Source organism: Xyrauchen texanus, chromosome 32, assembly GCF_025860055.1.
Source record: "Xyrauchen texanus isolate HMW12.3.18 chromosome 32, RBS_HiC_50CHRs, whole genome shotgun sequence".
Lineage (NCBI taxonomy): Eukaryota > Metazoa > Chordata > Actinopteri > Cypriniformes > Catostomidae > Xyrauchen > Xyrauchen texanus.
Window position 1 is genome coordinate 31,231,498 of NC_068307.1, and position 14,349 is coordinate 31,245,846.

The following is a 14,349-nucleotide window of genomic DNA, read 5'->3' on the forward strand; positions in this document are numbered from 1 at the left end:
TTGTTATGAAAGCATACGATAAGATTTGTTGGGAAACAAACCAAAATCGAATGAATTATTTACATTAATGTTGATCTCCAGTGCTCGTTAATGATAGGGCATGAGAGCAACAGTTCACGTAGACCCCTCGCGACATTGGGCCGTCCAAGCTAAAACTAATTATGTTTATCTAAAAACAGGTCCTCCACAGAACAAATAAATCTCCACTTTCACTTTCTTCCTCGTATGTTTTTGCAGATTTGCATTATATCGCCACCTATTGGGCAGGGAGGCAATTTATAGTAAAAAAGGACTTTAATATTGATCGGTTTCCTCACCCACACCTGTTATATCGCTTCTTAAGACATTCATTTAACCACTGGAGTTGTATTGATTACTTTTATAATTACTTTATGTGCTTTTTTGAGCTTCAAAGTTCTGGCCACCATTCACTTACATTGTATGGATATCCAGAGCTGAAATATTCTTCTAAAAATCTTCATGTGTGTTCTGCAGAAGAGTAAATGATGAGGGAATTTTCCTTTTTGGGTGAACTATCCCTTAAATATATTTAAATATATTATATATGTTTTTATTCTGTTCATGTCCCTAATTAATGAGTGAATACTCACATTACATGTCAGCTTGCATAAAACAGGCAGCCAACAACAGACGAGCATTGAAGGAACTCAGGAAATCAGTTGTGTCTGTTATGGAAAACGCTGTGATCCTGGAAACTGGAAAACACGTGTTCTTTATCTTACTATATAAGCACACGTGAGTGATGCAAAGCTGGTCTTCACTTATTAAATATAAGCACATTTGTGACATTGTACAGACGGTCAGATGTCTTGCTTCCATTGAAGCACACAAGATGCTCTTTGGAACATTTTCAGATCATGCTAGAGAACATGTTACATGATCATCACGTTTTGTTCATGCCAGCTCAAGTGCATGCTGTCATTAAAGCAAAAGGGGGACGTACCGAATGTTTTGACATTCTGAAATACTTGTACAACTTGTCACTCAGATTGCCATGCTAGTCATAAACTTTGCATCTAAAAGGACTAATATATTTGCCAAAGCATCATGAATAGAGGCATTTTCTCTTGTGGTCTCTGTGGCAGGCTGTTCGTATTGTACAATATAAAAGCACATTAAATTGATTACATAATTGCTATTATTTCACATCCCTTCTTTTATTTTTTTCTATGTTTTATAGTAGGAACCTCCTATCATGTTGGTGTCAGATGTCGTATTGTGATGGTTGCATAGCAACTAAAAACTGAACCAGCCGCAACAGTTCATAACTCTCTTTATCTGAAGTTCATGGACAAGCAAATGTACCATCGTGCAGAAATACATCTGCCTCGAAAAAAGAAGGTTTGGGAGTCCTTCCAGTGAGTAATGCATTACTGTAACTCTAGTATAGGACTCGAATTACAATTTTACCTCGGCTACTTTACTGCACTGTAAAGAGTGAGGCACTCATAGAACTTAAAATATGCAAAAAGTTTGCCTGTTTTTTTTTTTATTTACATAATTATTATTAGTTTTGACTGAATTTCAAATGCTAATTTGCTATGATATGACAGCGTTTGTTAATTACCACAAAAATAATTTTGATCCGTTCCTCCGTTTCTTTAAAATAAGCAAACATGGAGGTCGCATTGGGGCACTTACAATGGAAGTCAATGGGGCAATCTTTGGAGGGTTTAAAGGCAGAAATGTGAAGCTCATAATTTAATAAAAGCACTCTTCTGTTAAAACGTATTATTTGAGCTGTAAAGTTGCGTTAATCGTCATTTTTACAGTCAATTTAGGGATGTAGGGTTTGTTGACTACATCGTCATGGCAACCATTGGATATATCTTTACATAGAAAAGGTTAGTAAGAAATTTTAGCACATTTAAATAATTTAAAATGCATATTGTTTATCTTGTGGCTATACTTCTAAAGCAGTGAGTATTCTTATGTTCAAAAACTGTCCCCATTCACTTCCATTGTAAGCAGGGGCGGGTTTATGATTTCTGGGGCCCCATTTAGAAAATTTTGCTTAAAAGAATGACATAAAATTTTATTTTAAATCATAATTTTATATTCATCCTATCAACCATTACATTCAAAATGTTTAATGAAATAAAAATCTAGTTAAAGATATTTCTTTCTCATTTCATGCCACTCCGCTCCAACATCACTCTCGATGACTTCTGAACTTGAGCGATGAGCGATCGCACATGAGCGAATATTTGAGCGGAGCGACAACTCGCTCCCCTCCGCTCACATGCTAGAGTGAACAGAACCAGAATTACAAAACATAAAAAAAAATCTTTTTATTATAAGATTAAAAACATATACAATGTTATTTATGAATAAATGGGGTCTTTTTTCTTTTCATTTTATCTGAAAAATTAGACAATTTTTTTTTGCAATTAGTCCACAGTATGTGTGAATGGTGAGCTTTTACATTTTTGTGAAAAATTGCGTGCGTCAGCCCAAAAATGCACCAGAGTTTGAGGGGTTAACGGCTTGACGTAAAATGGGAAAATCAGATAAGAGCTCGTTAAAGGCGATTACATGCAAAGCAGGGCTGAATTGGAAATCTGGCATACCGGGTATTTTCCTGGTGGGCCGACGCAATTTGGGGCCGATCAGGGGCAGCTATCAGGAGAACCGGGCTGGCCGGTGGGTCGGCCACAAAATGGGCCGAAGGGGGCAGTGATATGCAGAAAAGGATCTGCATATCACCCCCCCACCCCCCACAACCACCACATACCCCTGCTCAACAACTTTTGGGCCAGTTGCTATGTAAAATCCCTGGCCGATATCTCTTCCCAGTCCACCCCTGATGCAAAGCAAAATCAGGGTAATGGGCAAAAATCTATTGTAGCTACATTACATGTGACGATCGATTTCCAGGTGTTAACATTCTATCGGGAAGACACGCAGGCTTGAGTGAAGTTTAAGATGCCATTTATTTGATAAATGTAAAACAGGAAGTAATGTCTCTCTCTTTGGCGTAGTCCCCGTCCGGCGGTCCGAGGGAGTTGTACCCGGAACCGTCATGTCCGAGATAGGAGGCAGGGGCGAGGAGCCTACCCCTGTGCGGGACAGGGCTCAACTGGTGGTGGTGGGGTGGTGGAGGTTGCCTGTGTTAGCACACTGAAACAGCAATGTGATAGATTGTGAGCAGACTTATAAAGCAATAGCTTACATGCGATTGGCTAGGAATTACCCAGCTAATGATGTGATGATGTATAGCTGCTAGTCTTCCCGCTAGAACTACGCTGTGCTTCCATTGACCACACACATCAGTTTATGAAGCAGTGAACATGCATGTAAATGTAACGGGAGCCAGCTGGTACGTGATAGCTGTGTGGTATGTGTAAACCTCACTCTCCTGGCCTCAAGAGGCACTCTAGCGACAGACACCTTGTCAGTGCGCCCCCCTCCCATGCTGGAGACCCCGGTTTGAATCCCACTCAGAGTGAGTAAATGAGTAAATGAACATGCTCTTAACTTCCTCATTTGTCTCTTGCAGCTCAAACACATTCAGGATATTTGATGAAACATTGCCGGAGCGTCTTGATCCAACTAATGTCTACCAGAATCATAAATATCCCACCAGAGACCTGCAACAGTCAGAGGTGTTAAAGACCCGCAATATTCCACATCCTCACTACGCCAAATTCATCAGGAATAATGTCAGATTCCTTAATGATCCCATTGCTCATATGGAAACACAGCATACTATGGCGGAACAGGTGGAAATGTTATTTATATAGCCATATATAATGGGGAGACCGGGGCTAGTTGTCATATGGGGAAGTTGTTTCAAGGGTGAAATCTCAAAAGATTTGAGTCAAGAAGAGTCAATTTATGTAAATGTGTTTTTAATGCAGTGGTTTGTATGTTTGTATAAATTAGGATACTTTTGGGGAATTTTGTTAAGATTACAAGATATCATCTATTTTTGCAATAGCTGATTAGTAAACAAGTAAACACAAAACCACACTAGGATACATTAAGGCCAAAATGAATGAATGTGCATTTTATTGTCAATACAGATGATTTGGGAGATTTTTTAACATTAGATAGTATTTCAAAAACAGCAGGTTCCCACAGTGACAACTTCCCCCATATGGTACGACAACATGCCCCACCTGTGTAGAATGAACTGTATCTTTTTTCCTAGGTAAGACTTTAAGGTACTTTGTGTCCATACAGAAATGACCTATGTTGAGTAATAGTCACTCGCTGGAGTAAAAAGTGTGACAAGTAGCCCCAATCTATTTAGGGTAAATATGAATATATATTTATAGGGATTTAAAGTTGCAAGTAATTTATTTCATGTGGCAATTCACTGGACGTTTTTGTGTACACATATACAGTATATCTGTTATGATTTACCTTTATCTTATCACTTGTGGTCATTTTACCCCAATAACTCTTTAGTTTAACTGGTGGTCAAACAGTTTTAGCCGTGATGTATCCAGAAAAGCCCCATACAGTAAAGCCAGCACACAGAGGAGTGACTTCCAGCCTATTCGAGACGTTCCGCTTACCAGAGTACGAGAGGCGGACAGACCCTCGGCCACAAGGATCAGTATGTTCTTAGTGTATATGACTGTGTGGTGCGGTATATGTGATATCAGCCCCTTTCATTTTAAAATGTGGCTTTTTCTCTCTCTCAATATTTGCAGTTCCAGCTCTATGTTCCCTTGATCAGCTTTGTAATGTCCAGAATCATTCTACAAGTCAAGATCAAATGACCGCGATACCAAAGAAAGGTAAGACTGACACGGGTGACAGCACTTTGACGATCCAAAAGTCACAATTAGGCAGCAATAAAGTAATCCATGTGACTCCAGTCGATCAGTGAATGTCTTCTGAAGCAAATCGATAGGTTTATGTAAGAAACAAGTCGATAATTAAAAATGTTTTAACTTTAAATCGGTGCTTCCATTCAGGGCTCTGATATAGTTTGAAAAGCAGTTACTTAAAAAAATACGCAAATCAGCCCGTCTGGCACCAACAATCATGCCACGCTCCAAATCACTGAGATCACATTTGTTTCCCCATTCTGATGGTTGATGTGAACTGAAGCTCCTGACCTGTATCTGCATGATTTTATGCACTGCTGTCACACAATTGGCTGATTAGATAATCACATGGATGATTGTTGGTGCCAGACGGGCTGATTTGAGTATTTCTGGGATTTTCACACACAACAGTCTCTAGAATTTACTCAGAATGGTGCCAAAAACATCCAGTGAGCAGCAGTTCTAATTCTAATCTAGTTCTAGTTTGTAGCTAAGAATGCTACGGTGACCGCTAACATATTCTTGCATATTAATGGCACTGAAATGCAACGAGACGTTGCGGTTGAGCGTCACTGTTATGTGAAATGACTTCACACTGTAGTGTCTAAAAAGAATGAATCATTTAAGCGCACAATCTGTCAGGCCAGCGCATCTGGTCTTTGTCTTAAAGCCTTCACAGATGTACAGCCCTTTCTTCCCCTGACTGTGAGGCTGAACGGACTCTTGTCTGGCCCTGAACTGCAAGACGAAATATTCGCTACAGCTGCATGCAACCCCCACACCACATGTGTGCTGGACATTTTGTCCAACTTTAAAGGTGCACTCAGTCATTTTTTCCTCACTTAAAAAGTTTAACGAATTGTAATTTTGTAATATATGTATAAAATCACGAGCACACACATTAAAATGAAGAATCCAGTAATATCTGTAACCTTACAGAAGCTGTTTTATTCTACATGGAGAGGGTCTGCACATGGGGGCGGCCATGTTTGATCACATGACCAGCCGAATACTTCTCGCTTAATCTCAGTAACCGTCCTGTTATTGGACACTTTAACTCATTGATTAAAGTAATCATGACCGACTGAGTAATAAATCTGTACAATAGCATCTGAAACTTAAACTATTGATTTTAAATGATGCTGCATCCACACCACTAGGTGTCAGTGTGAGTCCAAATGACACAAAGACAAAAAAACAGTGCACCTTTAAAGTATCGGCCGATAGCTCCTCGCCCTCATTTTGTTCCAAACCCATATGACTTTCTTTCTTACATGGAACATAAAATCAAATATTTAGAACAAATAGTTATCCTGACTTTTGAGTCCCGTCCTTTGTGTGATCATTCAGAATACAAGGTACCACCCAAAATCACATTGCAATCAATCTGAAACTTGAAAATAAGTCCTTTTTTGGCATGTTTGTGCAAAGCATGACTGGATCTTTAGTAAAACGACACATCACGCATTTTCACGATCAATCATTGCTATCACTTCCGAGTACTCGTGCCCACCCCTAGTTCCCTCACGAAGAGTTTTGGATTCCCTTGCAATATTTTTTAGTTCCTTCTTAATTATGCTGGGTTCCCTCACAACAGTTTTACCCATTTGACTAAAATTAACCATGGTTTTACTACAGTAATCATGTTCTAGCAATTAAAGCATTTGTTCACCCAAAAAAATTGAATTCCCTCATTTACTCACCCTCATGCCATCCCAGATGTGTGTAACTTTCTTCAGCAGAACACAAATGAAGATTTGTAGAAGAATATTTCGACTCTGGAGGTAGATACAATGCAAGTGAATGGTGACTAAAAGTATCATAAAGTAATCCATAAGACTCCAGTGGTTTAATCCATGTCTTCAGAAGGTTTTCGGTGAGAACAGACCAAAATGTAACTCCTTTTTCACCTAAAATAATTGCGAGGAATAGCTCAAATATTGCAAGGGAACACAAAGCTTCTTCATAAAATGAATTCCCTCCCTGTCCTCTAAGGAAACCCATGGAAATCGAATTTGTGGCATGTATTCAAATGATCTTGTCGCAATCAGGTTTGACACACCCAAGAACAATGGCGTTTGGCATCGCAACACGTCTCGACGCAGCAAGTTTAACCGCGTTATGGCAGATGGGAACATTTTCAGTCTGTTCCTCACACCAAGCTATCGTATAACTATAAGACTTGGAATATAGCGCACATTGTCCTTTTTAAAGCTTTACAGGTGTGGTCACTGTTTACTTTTATTGTATGGACAAGAACAATGTCAGCATTCTGCTAAACACCTCCTTTAGTTTTTCATGTAAGATAAAAAAATCAAACAGGTTTGAGCGAGTAAATGATGACATAATATTCCGATTTTGGGTGATCTATCCCTTTAAAACTGTTTTCATGCTAAATCTCTCTCTCAGCGTCACGGAGCGTTCGTGTGGAGAGATGGGAAGCGACGGGGCCAAGCACATTCCACAGCGCAGAGGGGTCGCGTTTGCCCTCAGCAGGGACGGCAAACCTGCTGAACTGCTCTCAGCTTAACTTGGTTTCCGCTCAACAGATGTGGGAGCACGGAGAGGCCCACTCCATCCGGCAAGAGCCCTGAGCTGATGGAGGGGAATGCCTCTCAGTCGGGTGGGACTGCAGAGAAAACTGAACTCTCAAAGACTTTTACACTACGCTTATCAGAACATAAATTCAGCAACTCGTCCCTCCTATTCTTTTCATAAATGGTAAAAAGAATCTGGGTTACTGTGAGGCACTTACTGCAGTGATTGTTACAAAGAAAGTAATTCATGTTTGGTAGGTAAGTGTGAAAAGCACATCAGGGACAATAGGGACTGAGGTCTATATCCACACTACAGTAACCGTCTCTGTGGTCGCATTAAAAACACATTCTGTAATCCGGCGGTAAATTGTCTCATCAATCTTATATGTGTCAGCAGCTGTCATTCCTTTTGAGTTGGATCATGTAATCTGCATCTCCAGTTGTTGACTCGCATCTGTTGCTGCTTGAACCTTAAAGCCTCTTTAAATGGCAGATGACACAGACGTGGTCATAATCATTATCTATACTGGGACAACTTGAGGGTGTCTCCACTTCTGTTTTATCTTCTCACTTGAATTGTTGAATTGTTCTTTACAAATAAAAGTTAAAATTGTGTAGGTGTTTTGTGTGTGTGTGTGTGTGTGTGTGTGTGTGTGAAAAAACAACAGTGGCATTATATAAACAAACTGGCAGTTATAGGGTTAAAATCCTGAAAATGAATGAATATTTGGTAGTTATGTTCAGGACTGAAGTTGGTTAAAAAATTAACTAATTGAAAGTGGAAAATAATATTCATATATAATATAATTATGGCAGGTTTTTTTTGTCCTTTAAGGACCTCTGAGTAAACTCCAGATTCACTTTAATGTCACTTTTGCATACATCCAAGTATGTTTGACCACTACATGTTAATATACAAATACAAATAATTCACCCCATGGCATTTATGTACAGCAGATATGTTAAAATGAGGAGCACATTATAGTGAGGCGTATTGTTTAATTTATATATGTGTTTTCTGTGGTTTAAGAGGAACAACAAGGAAAATAATAATTTACGAAATCCACGGTTATGACCATTTTTAAAAGCTAAGCTATGATAAATAAATGTCTCCGTGTAATACCTGAATACTAAGTACTAATGTACTCAGTGTAACGCATGAAAACCAAAACATCCACTACGTCACCAGAATCCACTGCGTCATCGCGCTACAGTCTGCAGCGTGGACCCTCTCAGTGCGCATCGGTCACTCCCAGAGCGCAGTGTGTCCAGGCTCTCTCTCGCTCCTTGCGCGCTGCGGACTGCACAGGCGGCGAAGTTTATCACGTATTCTTTTATCGGTAAGTGCAGATAAACCCTTTATTTCACCATCAGATGTAATATACGGAGACATATTGATTAAAGATGCTTGTTTGGACCCATTTTACCGCAATAAGCCTAGCGCTTTTCTACTAAATATGTGGGTGGCGATGGAGTCCAAATCACTAGTTTGCGTCAATGAAATAACCCAGTTCGTCAAATCCAGGTGTATTTGTGCGCTGATCCAGATTTAGAGGCCTTGATGTTTCCAAAACATCCTCGTTTAAAACAATGCAATATAAAATTAGGCCATGAGTGAGGATGAATTGTGTTTGGTATATTAGTGGGCATCATAGGTTTGCTCAGTGGAATAACGGTACAGTAGAATATGGATGCAAACAGGCGTGGTCAGATCCCGAGACTGGAGTTTTGCCTTTTCCAAAGCGCAAATTGGCATTTGCACAATCAATGTTCGATTATGCTGATTTGTCACTGTTTGTGGTGATTTGTGTTAATCTGTCGGCTGTGTGGGGAAATGTTGCATGTTACTGTTAGTGACCTTAATCAATGTTGATCTGGTGCCCATCTCCACTGCAGCAGACGCGCGGTACTCCAAAGAGAAATCACCATTTCACGCGTTACATTGTTGCATGACAGAATCGCAGCGGGCGTCACTCAATCGTTCTCACGGGTTTGTGTTTTTTACGCATCGGTTCATCCGGATGCTATTAGTGAATGATAATAAAGGTGTTTCACAGATTCTACATGTCGTTTAAAGTCTCTCTGACCTGCAAAGCAAATGTAAATCATTGTGATGATCATTGCGATGTTGTTTTGAGAGCAGCACGTGTTTATTTGCCATGCTGCACCACGAATGCTGCCTTTCTCGTGTTTTTTTTGTTAGTTTTTTTCTCGGCTAAATGCGCATAAATCGGTTTTGCGGCATTAATTTACGATCGCTGCGCGCACTCTTGCACTTCCGTTCTGTCATCGCGAGCGCTTAAATGGAAACATGAGATTCCAGTGCAGCAAAACATTAGGCCGCAGTGTCATAATCCCACGCACCCAGTTTCTAAGGATGTCATAATGCCACGCAGATAACCCTCTGCGATTCTTTATGATGTCATAATTGCACGCAAACAACGCGCTGCTAGTCGTCATGATGTCATAATGCCCTGTGAATCATCCACCTCGAAGTATTTATGATGTCATGATTGCATCTACGGCGTCCGCAAGTCCTTATGATGTACCGGCGTTTTTTGTTGTGCTTTATTGTCAAACGATTATGCTCCTTTACCAGTGACCACTTACATGGCAAAGTAGCCTATATCAATAATAATAATTATAAAAGTATAAAATACAAAACCCCCCAAAATAATCAGATTTGAGACGATCAAATAAATAGCTTTTATGCTATTTTCCACCAGATGGCGCCATTTTTCACATGTTTAGCCTATGGAGCAAATACAAACTTTTTTACTATTTTCTGTATTATAGAGCACTGCAGGCCAACTGAGAAAATGATGCAGCTAAGTGTGTGTGTGTGTGTGTGTGTGTGTGTGTGTGTGTGTGTGTGTGTGTGTGTGTGTGTGTGTGTAAAAAACAACAGTGGCATTATATAAACATACTGGCATTTAAACGGTTGAAATCGTGAAAATGAATGAATATTTGTTAGTAAAAGTTAGTGAAAGTGGAAAATAATATTGATATATAATATTTTTATGGCAGTTTTTTGACGCAGACATTTTTGTCCTCTAAGGACCTCTGAGTAACTTTTAGAAATGGACACACAAGGGTTAAATAACAAAACACTGGGTTTCTTCTTTAGCCCATTATTGCTTGTGCATAGCTTATTTTCCTATAATTAGACAGAAGTTAATGAGAAAGGCGAGATAATTCCTGCGTATCATCCCCGTGCAACTCTTTATGACGTCAGACACGTTTCAAATGGAATATTAGCGTAACACTTCATGTTGTACACTCAATAAAAACAACAACAAAAGACTTTTGAAGCTTTTTCAATTTACTTAATTTGATCTGATTCAACTTGATTTCTTAGCATGCAATCCACTTAAATTTGTTAAGTGGAAGTTTACTTAATCCATTTGTGTTAGGGTCAACATAAATCATTTCATGTGCTGTCCGGATTCCAGCATGCAATGCAGCACGAGTATAAATTCTAAATGAATGTTCTGATATTATTTATGGCGGTGTTTGTACTGGTGGTGTCGTGTTTGTTGCTTCTTTGAGTTATGTGTCAAATATTTGCTTCAGTTGTTGTGTGTCACTGTCAAGTATGCTTTTCTGACCGCGAGCGAATACAAACGCGTTTGACACATGCACACTAAAACTGCTTTGTGATACTCTTTTAGTGCAGTCAGTGGCTGGCGCATGTGCACAGATGAGGGCCAAATCCTCGTGTAGAGAAAATCTGGGCCACGTGGACGAAATTTGCATCACAGCCAAAGTATACATTGGCCTTAACAGTAACAAATGATTGGTCGAAAGATAAGGACAGTGAAAGTTACGCTGACTCGATGTCATTCAAATGATGACTTTTGACACATTTTTAAATGATGGAAATGATAAAATACATTTTACAAAATAAAAGCTTTCAACAAGACTAAATCAAATCCACTCACACAAATAATTTTCGATTTAAATAATGTAAATTAATTGTGTGGAAAAGTCCTAAATTATGTTTAGTTATTTAAATGTATTTTTGTGTGTGTGCGCGTGCGTGTGTGTGCGTAAATACTGTATTCTCCCGACTGTTTATAAAAAACAGTAAGTGAAGCAGTCCACATTCTAGTGACATCCTTGTTACACGACCTCACTAAGTTGCATGTTTAATTAAGGAAGTGGCATCCAGTTAAAAAAAAAGTAACTTGGCATTACTGTAACAAATGGCAAGTGTAGTGTGATACTACACAACTCCTAACACAGCCATAATGCGCTGAAAGTCTTTAGGCCATGCGGTCCCCATAGTGATCCTGTATCCCACAGCAACATGCACCAGAGATTGTGGGGAGTGCATTGTGCATTCTGACAGCAGGTTATTTTATCGGTTTAGTGGTGGGGGGCGTAAGGGGAATTGGATGTGCTAAAGAAGACCTGAAACTTGCAAATCACTGGAATTCAGAGCAACTCCAGATGGTTTTGTTAAGCTACAGTGTGGGTTTATGCACCCTGCTGTGATGCTGGACAGATATTTGTTTAACAGATATAGTTACACCTGATAGATATATTTAAACTATTATCCTGGTTTACACGGTTAGCACCTGGATATCTAATTGTAAGGATTATGTAAGCAATATTTATAAGGTATGTACCGTAGGCCTATACGTGATACTAGGACAGTCCTAATACATTTTGTACACTCTAGTTGACTTCTAAATAACCTTTTGTCATAGTCATTTTCTTCTTTATATTGTGGAGTTCAAAAGACCATGTTGAACATTTGAAATTGAATCCTGCGTTGATTAAATTAGAGCATTGAAAATGTTAACTCATTTGTACAAAAGGTCAGATTTCCTTGCTTCTATTGAAACACAGAAGATGCTCTTTGGAATATTCTCGAAGCTTTTTAGGGTGTGTTCACACTTGGCAGGTTTGGTTTGATTAAAACGAACTCTGGTGCGATTGCTCTGTCAGTGCGGTTCATTTGAACAAGTGTGAACGCTGTCACACAAACCTTGGTGTGCACCAAACAAGCGAACCAAGACCGCCTGAAAAGTGGGACTCGATCCGCTTCCAAACGAACTCTGGTGAGGTTAGATTGATATATGAACGCAACATGGACCAAAGACGTCTAAACGGACCAAAAACAGGAAGTAATTTGCCTAATACTGACCTCAAGCATACCTGGTTCTTCTCATGATAGGAGCGATGTTGCCCGTTACAGTTCGGTGTCTTCATTTGTGTGATCAACTGAGGAATTCCTGCCGCTGTTTTGACTCCTTTACACATTTTATTCACTCTTCGTTTGTTCTCAGCTGGTAAAAATACCACCATATATATACATAAATCCAACGAGCGCATATCGCCAGCATTGTTTTGGATGTTCGGTAAGTTCCGTAAAAAAATATACGTCATAAAATCTGTCCAATCAGGTCGTGACTTTTCCCTGATGCCTTTGGTTTTGTATCGTTCGGTTCAGTGTTATAAATGCAGATGTGAATGCTAAACGAACCAGGACTAAATGCATCATTTTCATTTTGGTCCGGACCAAGAGAACCGAATTACAAGTGTGAACACAAACTTGTTCAATTGTTATGCTGATCTTATAATTTTTAATGTAAAAGCTGTATTACATTCGAAAAAAGCGGATTCAGACTTTTGAACCCTATATGGTATTGTATGTCAATCTAGTCACATCCAATACATTTATAGTTATTGGTGTGAAATGGCTTCACATTTGGTGCATCACTCAACAGCGTGTTGCTTCATTTTTGGGAAAACAAATGTCTTTTTTGTTTATGCTCTAATTAAATGGGTAAATTAATATTTGTCCATTATCTTTTAACAGTGTTTTTATCAAGATGTGGCTTATAATTCAGCCAAGTTTTTTAGTAAAGAGTTGGTTCTGGTTAGGCTCTGTTGAAAAGTCTTGGCTGGTTTTCTGAGTGTAGTGGCATTTAAGAGCTTGGCACAGAAAGTGCATTCTGCATTATTTTTTTTCACTTGACACATCAGCTTTATGTGCAGACCCATTTGCTGTACATGAAGAAGCTTGCTGTACACCAATAGCGCTGCAGTGTGGCCCAAAAGTCTGGGATTTAAAATACCGTTTACAATTTTGAAAAGTTTAAAACAAATAAATGTTATGATGACGTAAAAAAAGGCTGAACTTTATTCAACAGTGGTTCTACGTGTTTGAAATGAGTTTTCTTAACTCGAAATTGCGATGTAATCTCAACACAAACACTTTGTGTAGAAAGAAGCTAGTTGAATTGGGTAAACACAACACAATTGCATCCCCTGCCCAGTTTCATCAAGGCTACATTAACACCACAAAAATTATTCATGTAGTCCCAATTCAGTTGGATTAAGGAAGCTTCCATTTTACAAATGTAAATTGAGAGGACGCAATATAATCAAGTTGTAACAAATATTTTAGAATTGTGCTGTTTTAGTTTTTAGTTTAAAAATCTAAATCTAATCTAATCATTTTTATTGAGTGTACATGTTAAGCTCAATCGACAACATTTACGGCATAATGTTGATTACCAAAGACAATTATTTGGACGTGTCCCAAGGAGTGGGACATTTGGGTTTAACGGCAAAAAAAGCTTATTTCATAAAAGCACTTACATTAATACTTTTGTAAAAACGTGTGTATGTTTTGAACTGTAAAGTTGTTTAAATCATTATTTTTACAGCTGTTTTAGGGTTTACGGCGTCATGTTGTCATGGCAACACAGATTTAAAATTGGGTATAACTTTTCACAGAAAAGTCACACTAAAATCATGTTTAAACACAAATTCTTTATGTCTTGTGGTTATACATTTAAAACAGTGAGTGTTTTAACGTTTACGGATTGGCCCTGTTCACTTCCACAGTAATTGGGGCAAGTCGGAATTTTTTTTTTTTTTTTGTGGTAATCAACATTTTCCACAAATGCTGTAGATTGAGCTTAACTTGTATTGAACCAGGAATATTGAAAAAATAAAATAAAATAACATTTGTGACATTGACCGTTCGATCATTC

At 38.8% G+C, this 14,349-nt stretch overlaps 3 protein-coding genes across 4 annotated transcripts in view; 2 read left to right on the forward strand and 1 right to left on the reverse strand.

The window, feature by feature from the left end:
* The window catches only part of LOC127625863 (tudor domain-containing protein 3-like), a 636,076-nt gene that overhangs the window by 354,687 nt on the left and 267,040 nt on the right, over positions 1-14,349 (reverse strand). The window lies entirely within an intron of this gene.
* Positions 1,316-7,907, forward strand: LOC127625869 (uncharacterized). 2 transcript variants are annotated; one of them, XM_052101291.1, is made up of 5 exons: positions 1,316-1,379; positions 3,521-3,743; positions 4,435-4,585; positions 4,683-4,769; positions 7,212-7,907. In XM_052101291.1, the coding sequence occupies exons 1-5, from the start codon at positions 1,321-1,323 to the stop codon at positions 7,394-7,396; spliced, it is 705 nt and encodes a 234-aa protein (XP_051957251.1). In that variant the 5' UTR covers positions 1,316-1,320; the 3' UTR covers positions 7,397-7,907. The 2 variants fall into 2 exon arrangements, with proteins under 2 accessions (XP_051957251.1, XP_051957252.1); XM_052101292.1 differs by having other exon boundaries at positions 3,521-3,626.
* Positions 8,570-14,349, forward strand: part of LOC127625858 (spectrin beta chain, non-erythrocytic 1-like) — a 108,285-nt gene continuing 102,505 nt past the window's right edge. The window contains exon 1 of the mRNA XM_052101272.1: positions 8,570-8,679. The gene's annotated coding sequence lies outside the window, so the exon portion shown is untranslated. The remainder of the gene's footprint in view (positions 8,680-14,349) is intronic.

Excerpts from the sequence above, each read along its gene's own strand:
- LOC127625869 (XM_052101291.1), top strand. The coding sequence starts at position 1,321 with ATGTACCATCGTGCAGAAATACATCTGCCTCGAAAAAAGAAGGTTTGG. Across the intron at positions 4,586-4,682 it reads ACCCTCGGCCACAAGGATCA|TTCCAGCTCTATGTTCCCTT; the intron begins GTATGTTCTTAG and ends CAATATTTGCAG. Across the intron at positions 4,770-7,211 it reads GACCGCGATACCAAAGAAAG|CGTCACGGAGCGTTCGTGTG; the intron begins GTAAGACTGACA and ends TCTCTCTCTCAG.